Source organism: Stenella coeruleoalba (genome assembly GCF_951394435.1).
Source record: "Stenella coeruleoalba genome assembly, chromosome: 1".
NCBI classification, from domain to species: Eukaryota; Metazoa; Chordata; class Mammalia; order Artiodactyla; family Delphinidae; genus Stenella; species Stenella coeruleoalba.
Genome location: NC_137169.1, coordinates 153,351,321 through 153,366,120, shown reverse-complemented (window position 1 = coordinate 153,366,120; position 14,800 = coordinate 153,351,321). Strand labels below are relative to the sequence as shown.

At 36.9% G+C, this 14,800-nt stretch overlaps 1 protein-coding gene across 1 annotated transcript in view; it reads left to right on the top strand.

The window, feature by feature from the left end:
• WDR64 (WD repeat domain 64) overlaps positions 1–14,800 on the top strand; it is a gene marked incomplete at its 5' end in the record, with an annotated part of 149,491 nt that overhangs the window by 14,275 nt on the left and 120,416 nt on the right. The window contains 3 exons of the mRNA XM_079916450.1: positions 8,882–8,984; positions 11,458–11,561; positions 14,274–14,303. Coding sequence (XP_079772576.1) covers positions 8,882–8,984; positions 11,458–11,561; positions 14,274–14,303 — 237 coding nt within the window. The remainder of the gene's footprint in view (positions 1–8,881; positions 8,985–11,457; positions 11,562–14,273; positions 14,304–14,800) is intronic.

Genomic DNA, 14,800 nt, shown 5'->3' with positions numbered 1-14,800 from the left:
CCCCACTTACAATAATGGACAGATCATCCAGACAGAAAGTCAGTAAGGAAACATTGGTCTTAAATGACACATTAGACCAGATAAACTTAATAGGTCTATATATAACATTCCATACAAAGGCAGCAGAATACACATTCTTTTTTAAAATTTTTGCAACTTTTAATTTTATTTTTTAAATTGAAGGATAGTTGATTTACAATGTTTCAGGTGTACAGCAAAGTGATTCACACACACCCACACACACACACACACACACACACACATATATATTCTTTCAGATTCTTTTCCATTATAGGTTATTACAAGATATTGAATATAGTTCCCTGTACTATACAGTAGGTCCTCATTGCTTATCTATTTTATATAAGAATACACATTCTTTTCAAGTGTACATGGAACATTCTCCAGGACAGAGAAGGACAAATACTGTAATTTTTCACTTATATGTGGAATTAAAAAATTCAACAAATGAACAAATATAACTAAATAGAAACAGAATCATAGATACAGAGAAAAAACATGTGGTTTCCAGAGGGGGGGCTGTGGGGGGAGGTAAGAAATAGGTGAGGGAGATGAAGAGATACAAACTTCCAGTTACGAAATAAGTGAGCCACAGGTATGAACTATACAGTGCGGGGAATATAGTCATAACTATATAATACCTTTGTATGGTGGCAGACGACAAATAGATTATCACGGTTATTGTTTTGAAATGTGTAGAAACACTGAATTTCTATGTTGTGTACCAGGAACTAACATAGTGTTGTAGGTCATTTATACTTCAAAAACAAACAAACAGAACTCATAGAAAAAGATATCAGATTTGTGTTTACTGAGGTGCGGGGTGGGATTAGGAAGAATTGGCTGAAAGTGGTCAAAATATACAAACTTCCAGTTATAAGATGAAGGAGTATTAGGGATGTAATGTACAACATGATAAATATAATTAACACTGCTGTAGGTTACATATGGAAGTTGTTAAGAGAGTAAACCCTAAGAGTTCTCATCACAAGGAAAAATATTTTTTCTACTTTAATTTTATATCCATGAGATGATGGATGCTCACTAAACGTATTTAGGTCATAATTCCATGATGCATGTAAGTCAAATCATTATGCTGTACACCTTAAACTTATACAGTGCTGTATATCAATTATATCTCTAAAACTGGAAGACAAAAATTAATAGAATTACAATAAAACTGATTTTTGGAATTAATACAGCTAAACTAATACATAGCCCAGCACACCAGTAACTGAATATCAATACAACCTTGTATTTTTGATAATTCTTATAAATATTTTAGGTTGCTTATGTTAATTGAAAAACTAACAAACTTCTGGTGAGCAATTACAAAGCCTTGGACACCTGTAGATGAGCATGAAGATTCTACTGTGGAGTATGTTTCTGAAGTATGTTCTTTTTTGCAAGAAATGAAAAGTAAAAGTATGTCTTTTACTTAGATCTGTACTTGATTATGACATCGAAAGAGAAAATATGAAAGCAAAATATATATGAAAACATCTAAATTAGGTCATGATAGACATGAAAAGGGGTTACTGGGGTACAAGTTTCATATGTCAAAGAGAATGAATTCTGATTGCTGAGCTTATGAGGGTTTTTTTTTCTTTCTCTCTTCTTTCTTTCTCCCTTCCTTTTTTCCTCCCTCCCTCCCTTCCTTCCTTCCTTCCTTCCGTGGTTTGTGTGCTTGAATTTCGAATGCAATAGTTTCAGACCACTAAGAATGCAAAAATGAATCTATAACAAATAATTCATGTCAATATCAATAATTTATGCCTTTCAGGAAGTTACATAAGTCTGTTTATATTATATTACACACTTAGATTCAGGAAATCAATGCTCTAAAAATGTCCCATAATGACAACAAATGAAACACAGTATAGTTCATTTTTACATGGAATTCTACATCAGCTGAGAATTTGGCCTCTGTGTATTTTGTAGGGATATCTGTTTTGAGGAAAGATAATTATGTTACAAATTTTTGTTGTTACTGTAAATAAATAAAGCACTTTCTTGTCCTTGTAAAAAAACAAAACAAAACAACCCCAAAAAACAAAAACAACAACAAAAAAAACTAAATTCAGACTTTTCATGGTGTAGATGAGGAAATTGAGCCTCAGTGTCTCCCTCATCCATTCCTTCTTTTTCTCCTTCTCTTTCCCTTTTCAGCTAGAACATCATGATCATCTTACTTTTTTTTCCAAAACCTCCCATGCATGTTCTCATTTAATCTTCACAACAGCCCCATGATGTAGATTATGGAGGATAATATTATTGCAATAATAAAGAGGAAGAAAATGAAGCACAGAAAGGTTAACTGACTTGTCTAAAGCCACACAAAAAAATTGGTTTCGGTCTTGGAGTTGAGATTTTCTCCCTCTCTATATAGCAATTTCAAATTACATTATCCTGTTACATCCCTTGGGTTCCTATAAATTATATGCAAGTTTTAGAAAAATTTGTGACCAGCCTCTGGCACACTGTATGTATATGAAGAATAACTTTGAAAAAATGGTGCAGGAAGTTTTTTATTTTTCTGTCATTTTCCTCACAAACTATCTGTGCCAGTGCTCCTAAGAGGCATTTCTATTTCAAGCCATGTGACCTAGCCTTTCTGGGCTTCAGATCTGTCATCCGTAAAATGGAAATTCAATGCTGGAAGACTAATTTCATTTCAGTGTGAAATGAAATTAGTCTTTTTTATCAGACAGTCAATCTTATCAGGTAGTACAAACTAGGTTTATTCTTTTGAAGTCTGGCACAAACATACAAACCTGATTGGATATAAATCTCTTTGTTGTAGCAATGGCACAAAAAGGTATACTTTCTTTTCCTAGGTTTTAGATGCAAATGTACTTGAAAAAATTGATACTTATAGAATAATGAAACCTTATAACTCAACTATCATCTGGACCTGCCCCTTTAATTTATAGTGAGAGAAATTAGATGTAAAGAAATCTAAAGAAATGTGATTGTCTTAAATTTATAAAGCCAGTCAGTAGAAGATTCTGGTATTGATACAATCGTCTTTTCCTACAATAGTGTGTTAGTCTAAATTTCCAGTGGGCAATTCATAAACATGTTCCTTCCAGGAGCACACCCAGTTAATTCAAAGAAGAGCCATGTAGCACCATCTGGGATGCCTATAACTGTGTTCCCCCAAAGTGAATTTAAAATGAACTACTATAAATCTACAACTATTTGCTGACTTCAAAAATGTGAAAAGAATGCTCCAGGATAGGTTAAAAAATGAGTTGCCTACTGATTTTTATTTTCCTCTGCTTTTTATTTTCTCCAAATATTCTACATTGAACATGTGTTCCTTATGTAATCCGAAAAAAAAAAAATGGATTACTTAATCCACTTTAAAAAGATGGATTAAAGTAATCCAAAAAGATGGATTACTTAATGCGTGGAGCAAGCCCTTGAAATAACAAAGTTAAAATAAAATTAATACTCTAAAGCATCATTAATAGTCATAAAATACTCTAAGCATGTCACAGTTACTAGACTGAAATTTAAACTACTGAAAGAGAAATTTGAGATCCATGAGGCTATAGCCCATCACAAGAAAGGAGATATTTTCTCCTCTTTAAAAACATTATTTGAAACATTTCCTTTCAAAATGTAATAACTTTAGCTGTCTCTTCGGAAGGAGTTTATCTGCTATAATGTCTCTTAAATTTTTCCTCAATAAATTTTAGTAATTTGATATTTTTAGTGTTCCTTGGAAATTGCTTATGGTAAGCATTGTAGTATTGTGTCACTATAAGCTTAAAAATAGCAAAATGTATGATTTCCATAAGAGCAGATGTTGTACAGGATGGCACCTATCATAGATGTGACTGTAAACCACATGTATGACAGATTGCATGGCTGATGTGCCATCTGGGAAGGAAGCTAAGTGCTCAGTGGACAGTTTTGAACTTGCAAAGAGGACATTAACGTGGAAATATTAATTCCCTTTGTCATTTCACATTATTATCTGAAAATTCTCTCACACTATTATCTGAGGTTAAATTGGCTGCTAATATTGGTGTTTTTGCTGTATTTTGCACAAATAACTTACTGTACTGAAATGCATTTATAAAAGGAGGATGTGATAGGCAGAATGCTAAAAAGGTGTCCCCCACCCCAGCTACCTGCCCCAAGATTCCTGTCCCCTGGTTATCCAATCAAACAAATATCAAAGTAATTTAGGTACTGCTGTGAAGGGACTTTGCAGATGCAATTAAGATGACTAATTAATTACCTTAAAATAGGGAGATTGTCCTGGATTATCCGGGTGGGCCCAATGTAATCACGTAAGTCCTTAAAAAGAGAAGAAGATTCTAAATGTGGAGAATTTAAGTACCATTGCTTGTGCTGAGATGCAGGGCCCCATGTAGCAGGACTGAAGAGAGGCATCTAAAAGGTAAGGGCAGCCCCATCTGACAACCAGCAAGGAAATGAGGACCTCGGGCCAAGCACCTGAACGAGCTTAGAAGCAGACTCTATCCCAAGCCTTCAGTAAAGAATGCGTCTCTATTGACATCTTGATTTTGCCATGTGAGACCCATGTTGGACTTCTAACCCGTGAAACTATGAGCTAATACATGAGTGTTGTTTTAGCACACTTTGTTTGTGGTAATTTACTTCCACAGCAATAGGAAACTAATACAGAGGGGAGACTGTCAAAGATCAGAAAGAGTGTCTGTTGTTACAACCAGCAAAAAGCAAAATGTAGCTACAAGAGAAATCCAAACTTAACAGCAATGGAAGGAGGTTGCAATATTGGGAGTAGGAAGCTGGAGAAGAGGAAAGCAAGAAAAGGACTAAGGACTATGATCTATAATTATAATTACCTTTGGAAGGTTTGCTGTATTTTTTTTTTTGAAGGTGTTGGGGGTAGGAGTTTATTAATTAATTAATTTATTTATTTTTGCTGTGTTGGGTCTTCATTTCTGTGCGAGGACTTTCTCTAGTTGTGGCAAGCGGGGGCCACTCTTCATCGTGGTGTGCGGGCCTCTCACTATCGCGGCCTCTCTTGTTGCGGAGCACAGGCTCCAGACGCGCAGGCTCAGTAGTTGTGGCTCACGGGCCTAGTTGCTCCGCGGCACGTGGGATCCTCCCAGACCAGGGCTCAAACACGTGTTCCCTGCATTAGCAGGCAGATTCTCAACCACTGCGCCACCAGGGAAGCCCCTGTATTTTTGTTTTTAAGATGAGAGAGATTCCCGCATGCTGAAAGGAAGGCGGTAGAAAGAGAGAGAAAAGAGCCAATCTCTGAAGATGAAAGGGGACGAGTTGCAAAGAATACGTAGAGGGATGAGTCTAGGAAAGGAGAAACACATCTTCCTTTAAAAGGGAGAAGGGAAGAAAGAATGAATCCAAAACCAGGTTAAGTTTTGAATAGGGTGGCAGGAAATACTAAGAAAGCTCTTGTCTGGAGACTTCTACTATCATCTGAAGTAGGAAATGAGGCCAGCTGCAGAGTAACAAGGAGCACATGTTTGATAAGACTGGAGAAGGTTTGACGTTGCTTTTGTGGACAATGTAATACAAGATCACCCAGAGAAGCATGGGATGAAGGCTGGGTGGCACCGAAGACCCAGGAGGCTGGAGCTCGTGAATGATTCATGGCCCCATCCATAGGGCTGGGAGACTTTTTCTGTGGCTGATCTGCCACAGTAATTGGGGTGCAAGGAGCACAAGCAGTTGGCTTCCTTGCACCCAAGTAGGAGTTGGGTTTCCTGCCAGGCCAATGCAGTGGTAGAAAAGGATGGAAGACTGTGGAAATGTGGAATTGAAGTGACAGACCACAGATTCTAAACTGAGTAAGAAAGGAAATGAAGGGCTTCCCTGGTGGCGCAGTGGTTGAGAGTCTGCCTGCTAATGCAGGGGACACGGGTTTGAACCCTGGTCTGGGAGAATCTCACGTGCCGCGGAGCAACTAGGCCCGTGAGCCACAACTACTGAGCTTACACGTCTGGAGCCTGTGCTCCGCAACAAGAGAGGCCGTGATAGTGAGAGGCCCACGCACCGCGATGAAGAGTGGCCCCCACTTGCCACAACTACAGAAAGCCCTCGCACAGAAACGAAGACCCAACACAGCAAAAATAAATAAATTAATTAATAAACTCCTACCCCCAACATCTTCTTTAAAAAAAAAAAAGAAAGAAAGGAAGTGAAGGCTGCAGGGATCTGATAAATGAGGAAGGGCAAGAGGCTGAATTTCCCTCTTAGTTCTGACTGGCCGAGGAGTCATATAAATCTTTCCCAGTGAGGTTCCACACACATCAATTTACTGCAGTACCCATCTGACTCGTCTTTTTCTTTTAGAAGAAATGTTTCCACTCCCAAGTGGACTGACAGTTTTAAAGTACTATCTCCAGAGAGAGCCTAATTTTCTCATTAGTGGTTATGGTCTTGATATAATTTATGATTTTTTTCCTCTCTTCCATGAGACCTTCTTAATCTAGGCTTTCTAATGATAATTATAGCTAATATTTTAAGAACAATTATTATATTCCAGACACAGTGCGAAATGCTCTACACATGTTACATCATTTAACCACCATTAAAAAATGCCCTCAGAAGTTTGACCTTTTATTCTGCTGATGAGAAAATTGAGACTTAAGGAGCTAAATGTATTTATCCAAGTTCTAAGTACCAATCAGTTGGAGAGTCTGAACTCAAACACTGGACTCTCTGATTCCACAGTGCATGCTCTTGCCATAAGGCCATATTGTGGGTTCAAATGATACAGGATATCAGGGAACTATATTCAATATTCTGTGATAAACCAGAATGGAAAAGAATATGAAAAAGAATATATATGTATAACTGAGTCATTTTGCTGTACAGCAGAAATTAACACAACATTGTAAATCAACTATACTTCAATAACTTTTTTTTTTAAATGATACAGAATGTTGGAGAGGGGGAAATTTTCCCCTCTAACCTCTTGAGTTCTTGTGACTGGATTAACAATAAAATTTACACAAGACAGATTAACATGAGAAAAAGAAATTTTAATTTATGCACAGGGATGTCCCACAGAAATAGGATCTAAGAAGTGGCCAAAGCGGGCAGCTTTTTGTACTTTTTAGACAAAGAAACAATAAATTTGTGAGGAATTGAGAGGACAAAGAAATTTAGATGTGAGGTGCCCATTAGTAAAGAATATAACAGAGTTTGGGCTTGGGGTAGTAAATTAAAGAAATAACAAGGTTTGTTTATATAGGCTTCTCCCTTCTAGGCACAAATTCTCTCTCTTTGTCAATAAGGGTGTCCCTTCTACCTCTGGATGCAGGCTGGTACATCCTTTCATGTGAAAGTGAAAGGGAGTGTACCTTTCACACAAAAGCTTTATTTCCTGTTTTCAGGGAGACAGGAGGATCAGAGTGTCCCTCTTGTGTTGGCTGTTTCTTAAGTAACTTTAATTCATAATAATCGATATGCCACTGGCACACATTTTGGGTTGGCCTACTCTGGGCCCCAACAAGGTTTAAGTTGCAGATCAATGTATGTCTATTAACTGGGTAATGCATCAATCAGTGATGGCAGGAAGTTGCAGGGACAAAAGATTCCTGTCCGCTCCAACAGAGATCTATTGAAAGCTCTCTGCTTTCTCTTTTCTCAGTCCTTCAGAGGTAATTAGATACTAATTGCAGAGGTTCTGTACTCATGGAAAATTAGTGGCAATTTCTGAGAAGATAATAAATTACTTAAGCTTTTAATTGAATACTGCTTTTGCTGGTGGGAAGAAAACTGGAAAATACAAGAGAGTCTTTGATAATCTTCATCTTCCCAAAGAATGAAATCTAATTGTAGGAAATTATTAAGGCAGCTGGTTTATGTTGTTAGGTTTGGATGGGGGAGAATGTAAAGGAGGAAGTAGTAACATTTGTAAACCAACTGATGAAAGGACATGTTAACACCTAATGCTAAGCCATCATCTAGCATCAAAATAGACAAATGTTATTAAAACAAACTGATATATAGTTGGTTTTGATTTATTTTCAATTGACTCATTTAGTCACTAGGTCCTTTATATGGAAAGTGTGGTCCCTCATGGGGAGCTTCTTAGAAATGCACACTCCCAGGCCTACGAGTCAGAGCTGCACTTTAGTAGGATCCCAGTGGTTTGCATGCACACTTGAATTTCAGAAGCTCATTCTGTTTATTCACTACCAAGCACCAACTAGTCTCAAGTTTATAAGAAATACAGTGTGTCATTAACTTCTAAGGACTTTATTTCTGCTTATTCATAGACAGCTGAAAAACAGCTATCTTATTTTTCAAATTCCTTGGAATTACATAATCTGACAATTTATTCACAAATAAAATGCACTTTTTTACTTCAAGATATCTTTTTATAGTAATTAATTTTCATGCAACACCTGGAGGATAGGATTTGGAACAGTAAAATTCCAAAATTCCCCCGAAAAAGGAATGAAAAATCTTGTTCAGGAAGATTTATGGAAAATGGGTAGGAATAGTTATTTGAGAGTGGCCAAATTCATTGTCAGGATTTTCAGCTGAGAGCCTGTCTGATGGAGGCTGATTTGATTTCCAAACAAGTGCCACCTCCTAATTGAACTATCAGTCTGAGCAAGGACACCAGCCGAGTACATCAGTTTATCTATTGGAGAGAAAAATCAATGACTGCTCAAAAATCATGCACCAGCAGCATGCGGTATGTTGAATACATTAAACTGCCTTCTGATATTTATATCAGAACCCCTTGATATTTATAAATCAAGCTGTTGATTGTTAGTCCAAATTAAGACTTCAAATTCAACCAACATTAAATCTCTTACTTTACAGCCATTTCTGAGATATTGTGCATGTTTATATGTGTTGTTTGGGATTTTAGATCTTTGGATACTTCTCCTCTGAAGAAGATTCTCTTACTTCGCAAATGGATGAAGAAAATTTGGTTTTCCTCGTTTCTAGAAAACAACGAGTTGTAATTTCAGGTGATAATTTAAATTTCCCTAACAGATTAATGTGGGTTTTAATATTTTCTCAAAAATAAATATTGGGACTATAACATTTCCATTAAACCATTTTTCATCTTATTTACTTGATCAATACTTTATAACAAGAAAGGGGAGTGACAGTTTCGAATGCAATATCAGAAGAAACTTGCAGTTGAGTTGGAAATATCATTGCTCTGAAGGACACTAAGTAAGGTATGTTAGGGAGGGAAATTCCCATTTTCCTGAAGAGGTTCAGATCTTAAGTTAAAGCTCTCTACAATGTCACCTCAATAATGCATGCTTTGGTACCAAATGGATCATATTTTTAAAAATAAATATTCTTAAAATTGAATTTTCAAGTTTTCACTTATTAGAAGTCTTTCCCATGTCCTCACCCTTAATTATCTTATGGAGGTTTAACCCTACACCTCTAAAACTGTAAATTTGTGCCAATCACAGAGGAGTGTTACCTCAGATTAAGAGGTCTCCAGTTTACATATGTCATTTGTTTTAAAATTTGAAACTGGACCCCAGGAACTCATTTCCCTCTCCACTATTGACAACTTGGGTTTTCTTTCCTTTCTTCCCTACAGGGAGGAAGAAGTCCAAGGTGAGGAAAGGCAAACCCTGGAATCTGCCCCATCCTCCAGCATTTCATAGCAAATTCTGAGATGAAGGGCATAGTCTAGGTCAAATCTGGTGTTCCTTAAAAGAAAAAAAAAAAACCCAGTCCTTTGTGAGCAAAACCCACCCTTGTTTTTGACCCTTCCTTAGCCCAACCATAGGCCTCACCAGAGCCTAACCTCTGGGTCCCTCCATGGGAACTATCATCAAAGAACAGAAGCAAGGGAGCTATCCCTGCTTCTGTCATCACTGAGTGAAGAGTGGCCAGTGAGTAAGGGAAATATGTTGCTGGCATCCTAAATTAGAACTTTGAAAGCACCTTTATAGATAGCAGTTGGGTTCTGTAACTTGTTTATTCACTCAGCAAATAATCGTTAAGGTCTACTTTGTGGGCCGAGTAACTTTCTAAGTGCTGGGGATACAGCAATGAACAAACAATCATAAATCCCTGACGCCATGGAGTCTACATTCTAATGGGGAGAGATAGACAATAAAAAAATCAAACAAGTAAATTAAGTGCTACAGAAAAAATAATAAAGTAGGCAGACTGTGGAGAAAAATAAAACAGGAGTGTGGGAAGAAGCTGGTTTGGAGAGATTTTAAATAGGGTAGTTGGGGAAAACCTGAAGGAGATATGAGAGCGAACCACACACTTCATGCTGGAGTGGAGTGGTAGGGGGACAGTAGTAGAAGATGAGGTTAGAGAGGCAACAGTGGCATAGGCACAGATGTCCAAGGACTTGTGGACATGCTAAAGACTTCTGAGTGAGACAGAAAGCTGTGAGAAGGCTGCAGAGAGGAGAGAGGCCTGGCCTGAGTTACCCTTCAAATGTTCTGGCTTCTGTGATAAAAATGGTCTATAGTGGGGAAGGAGTTGAAGCAGAGAGAATGATGGTGGCTTGGAATAAAATAATATTCTGTGCCTGTTTTTTCATTATTGACCCCTCCAAGGAATCTTTTGGACCTTCTTTCCTAATCTCATCCCAAATCCCCTCTCAACCTCCTTCCCCCTGAACCCTAGACATTTTAATACCTCAGATATACTGTATATCGGTCTATGTACTGTATGTATATCTGAGCTTTTGACACAGAGAGTAAAACTCATTCACACACCACCGCCACCACCACCCCCTGCCCAAGAACCAATTTGTACCCCTTTGGGAGCAATAATTTCTCTGTTGAGAATGCATGAATTAGGGGGATAATACTGGAGTGTGAGATTTGTCCACTTGCTTTTCCTCTCTAAGAATTTACAATTATAAAAACTTGATTTAAATCATCCTGGGAAGAGGCCCAGTATGTGTGGCTTTATCATTCAGCACATAGGCAAAGAAACTTGAAAGTGTTTTTTTCAAAATGCATAAAGTAAAAAAAAGAAAAAAAAAACCTTAAAAACAGTATTAAAGTAGTTTCATTCTTTTGTACTGGAAAGCCTGAGATAGTATTAGGTTTTTATTCTGTGTAAATCACATGGTGATAGTTCAAAGAAAGAGCTCCTGAGATGTGAAGATCTTAAAATAGAAATGATTCTAAAAGACATTTGGAAAACTCATTCTCTGAAATGTACACGTGGAGGTGGGATGGGGTATGATCTTACATTTTCTCTGGGAATTCATGCACCATGTTTAGTTGGAAAGCACTATAACGTCAGATTACTATCTCTAAGGATAATTAAAAAGCAATAGTTGTTCATTTTTTGGTTTTATTCCACTTTAATTTTTAAGTAACTAAAGTCTTTCTAGCAAAAAGTTGGTTGCTTCCTTTCTCTTTTTTTTAAATAAAACTAACAAGTGACTTTTAGGATCTTTACTGCTAGGAGTTGAAACGAGTGTTGTGCCATCAACAGGTAGTAGAAGACGCGATGTGATTAAGTGCATTGTCAAGATTCCTCAGCTGGATTTACTAGTAACAGCTTCTCAGAAAGGATTGATAACAGTTTTTAATAGCCAGGTAATTTGAAAGCTTGGATTCCTTCCTCCCTCCTTTCTTCCTTCCTTCCTCTCTTTTGTTTTGTCTATGCATTATGCCTATGTATCAGATGCAGCAGAAACCATAGCCATATTTCAGTTATTCCAGAAAAAAAAAAACCAAGTATTACTAAAACGAGGAGCTCGCTGAACCCCACAGCAGTTTTTGAGGTTTTGGTAACTGCATTTGACATTGTTCCTTGGGGTGTCATATTGAACCATGTGGCATCAGCATAATTAAGGATGATCCTGGATAATTTCTCAGATAACATCATAAACACTCACAAGCCAAGTGATTTTGTCATAATACTACCAAGTAATAAAAGGTCCCAACAAGAACCTTGTACTTGAAGTTAAAAACAAGGCTCAAATTCTAGCTCCTCTATTTTAACAGCCTAGATGTTAAGTAGGGAACTTAATGAGCCAACTTGTATATTTTCATGTCTCTTTTTTTCATATCTGTAAAATGAAGACAATAGGATCAGTCTCCTCTCCCTCAGAGGATTGTAGTGAATTTCAAATGAGATAATGAATGTTGGAAACATTTTAAGGCATTGCTATTATTGTCATTTCTTTCTAAATTTATGTTTTGGACTTCTATTTTCAAAATATGAGAGATTTTCATGGAATGTAAGATGATATCATCTATATCATATTTCACCATGAAAATAAATGTTTGGTGTTAAATATCAAAAAATTGGTCCAATTATTAGTTTATTTCCAAGTAGAGGCAAGCTTTATACAAATAAAATATATTTAAAATGATCATCACATGATTAAAATTTCAACAATAATTTTCAGCCTTTCAGTGATTTCCATCATAGGCAGCCAGATCGTGTCAGAGAGGGTGGCCTGCACCCAGAGGTGCAGCAGGAGATTCTGAGCATGGGCGTGGAGACTGGCTTTGCCTCCACACTGCCAGCTGTGCATGTTACTTTTTATATCCAGGCCCCAGTTGCTCCTCATCCAAACCAGAGAATATCCCTCCCTATGTAGTTGTGCTGTTTACATGAGTTAATCAACATAAAGCACTTAACATCATTGTAAGCACTTAGTAAATGTTGGCAATTACAATTATGAACAAATAATGTGAAAATAAAAATGGATTTGCCTCATTGAAGTGTGAAAACCTTCCTTGATCACTCTTTTCTCGATGCATTAATTCCCTTCTCATTTTTTACCTTTATTTCCTCAAAAATAGAACTAACATGGTATCTAAAGAAAAACAGTGAGGAGGAAAATTATGATCTTCATAATGAAATAGTTCAGGATTATGTGAAATAAGTGAGAGGGCATTATCATATTTCCAGATATGTCTCTCTCTCTCTCTCTCTCCCTCTCTCTCCCTCACACTCACACACACACTCACTCACACATGCTTATAGGCGCACACATGTGTACTCACGAACATGCAGATGCTCACCACCTGTTTCTATTTAAAGATTTGGTACTCCAGGAATAAATAGTATTTTGAATGCTGCATGCCTTAAAAATAGGATGGTACATTCTGTGAGAAAAGTAATTTGGCAGGGTAGGTCACAGGAATAATTTATTAAAAGATAGCCATTAATAATGCAAAATATCTTACACCCACAGTTTAGGCTCTATCTGAGGTAGAATAAATACATTTAAGGATTTTCATGGTGCTCGCTGGAGGGCTTGGTGATGTAGACTGTAAATGTCATTAATGAAAGTTCCTACAAAAAGGCTAGATTTAGAAAATTCAGAAGATATATAAGGATTATAAAAATTTTAGAGCAGATAAGATAATTTTAAACAAGTGACTTCCACTAAAGATAGAGATAGAGAAATAGAGGAGGAATTTCTTTGAGCCCTTTATTTTTTCCATCTAGAAAAAAGTCCCGGTTGGAAAAGCATTTTTGAACTCTTCAGATGAAAGACAGTCTGTGATGACCAGAACTAACAGTTTTAGTAATCTCGATTTACTTTTTCTCCTTTTCACATGAGCCATCCTTCTGGGCAGCCATTTTCTAGACTTTCCCCAAGACCATTAGAGCATGCAAAAGAAACTAGGTCATTAATATATTTCAGACACTAACCTTTACCTTGGGAGCATTTAACATGCTTTAAGGGTATAAGAGGCTGCTCAAGTAATACATACTAGCTCTGCTTGGATAAATCTATGATTCTCAGCCAGCATAGTACTTAGGATATGATATTCATTCAATACATATTTATTGAATAAAAGAGAAAGCCCACTGGATAGAATGTTCTTAAATCTCAGTAACTTGAGAGATAACTCAAATGAAAAGTTTTTTTTTTCTGTATCAATCTATATCCATATTGACCTGTTTACCGTTCTTGCCATTGCTGTTAGTATTATTTTGCAGTCCCAATTTTTGTTATCAAAGGTTGCTCTGAATAGCTAAAGAATGTGAGGCAGTTTGCAAATAGAAGGAACAAATAACTAATAAAGTTTAAGCCTAAGAGCATAGTGACCAGGCTTAAAGACAAGCCACGGAAACATAAACTTGCCCAAAGCAAACAGTGCATTATTTTACAGAGCTAGATTACAGCTAGATTTTTCAGAGGCAGAAGGAACAAGGAGACTAACAGAAGGTAGAAATGACAAGTGAGGTTAACCAAGGAGGTACCGTGTTGCTTTAGAGCCAGCATTTTCATCTTTAATTGTAGTGCCAGCTGGGGATCATTATTCTCTTCCTTTTTCTTATAGATGAGAGTTCAGACCAGCACCAATGTTACAGTAAGTACTTTAAAAAAATTCCTAATTAAGTTAAACTGATTGATGATGGTTCCTCCATAACTAGTCAAAATCTCAATGAAGAGTCTGAATACACTCTGAGAATAAGAGGTTCTCATAGACTGTAGCTTTATCTTTATTGACTAGGATCCAAACTAAAGCTTGAGCAACAGCAAAGAGGACACAGACCTTGCTTTCTGAGTTAATTTGATGGTAGAGAATTGCTTGGAAGCTGACTATTCCTTGGAAGCTTCAATTTAAAATCTTCGCCTGTTTTTCTAAGTGCTCACTATTGAGGAAAGTGAAAGACAGACAAAACCCATGTTGTGAGAACAAGGAAATAGCCAGTGAAAATTATTTGAAAACATTTTATTCTAAACTTGAAAACAGCATTAAAGAACTTGAGTGCAATATTGTAATTTATTTAATCCATATTGCTAACTGGAACAGTAATCTTGTGGCAGCTATTGTAAAGCTATGGTGAATTGCTCTCAGAATCC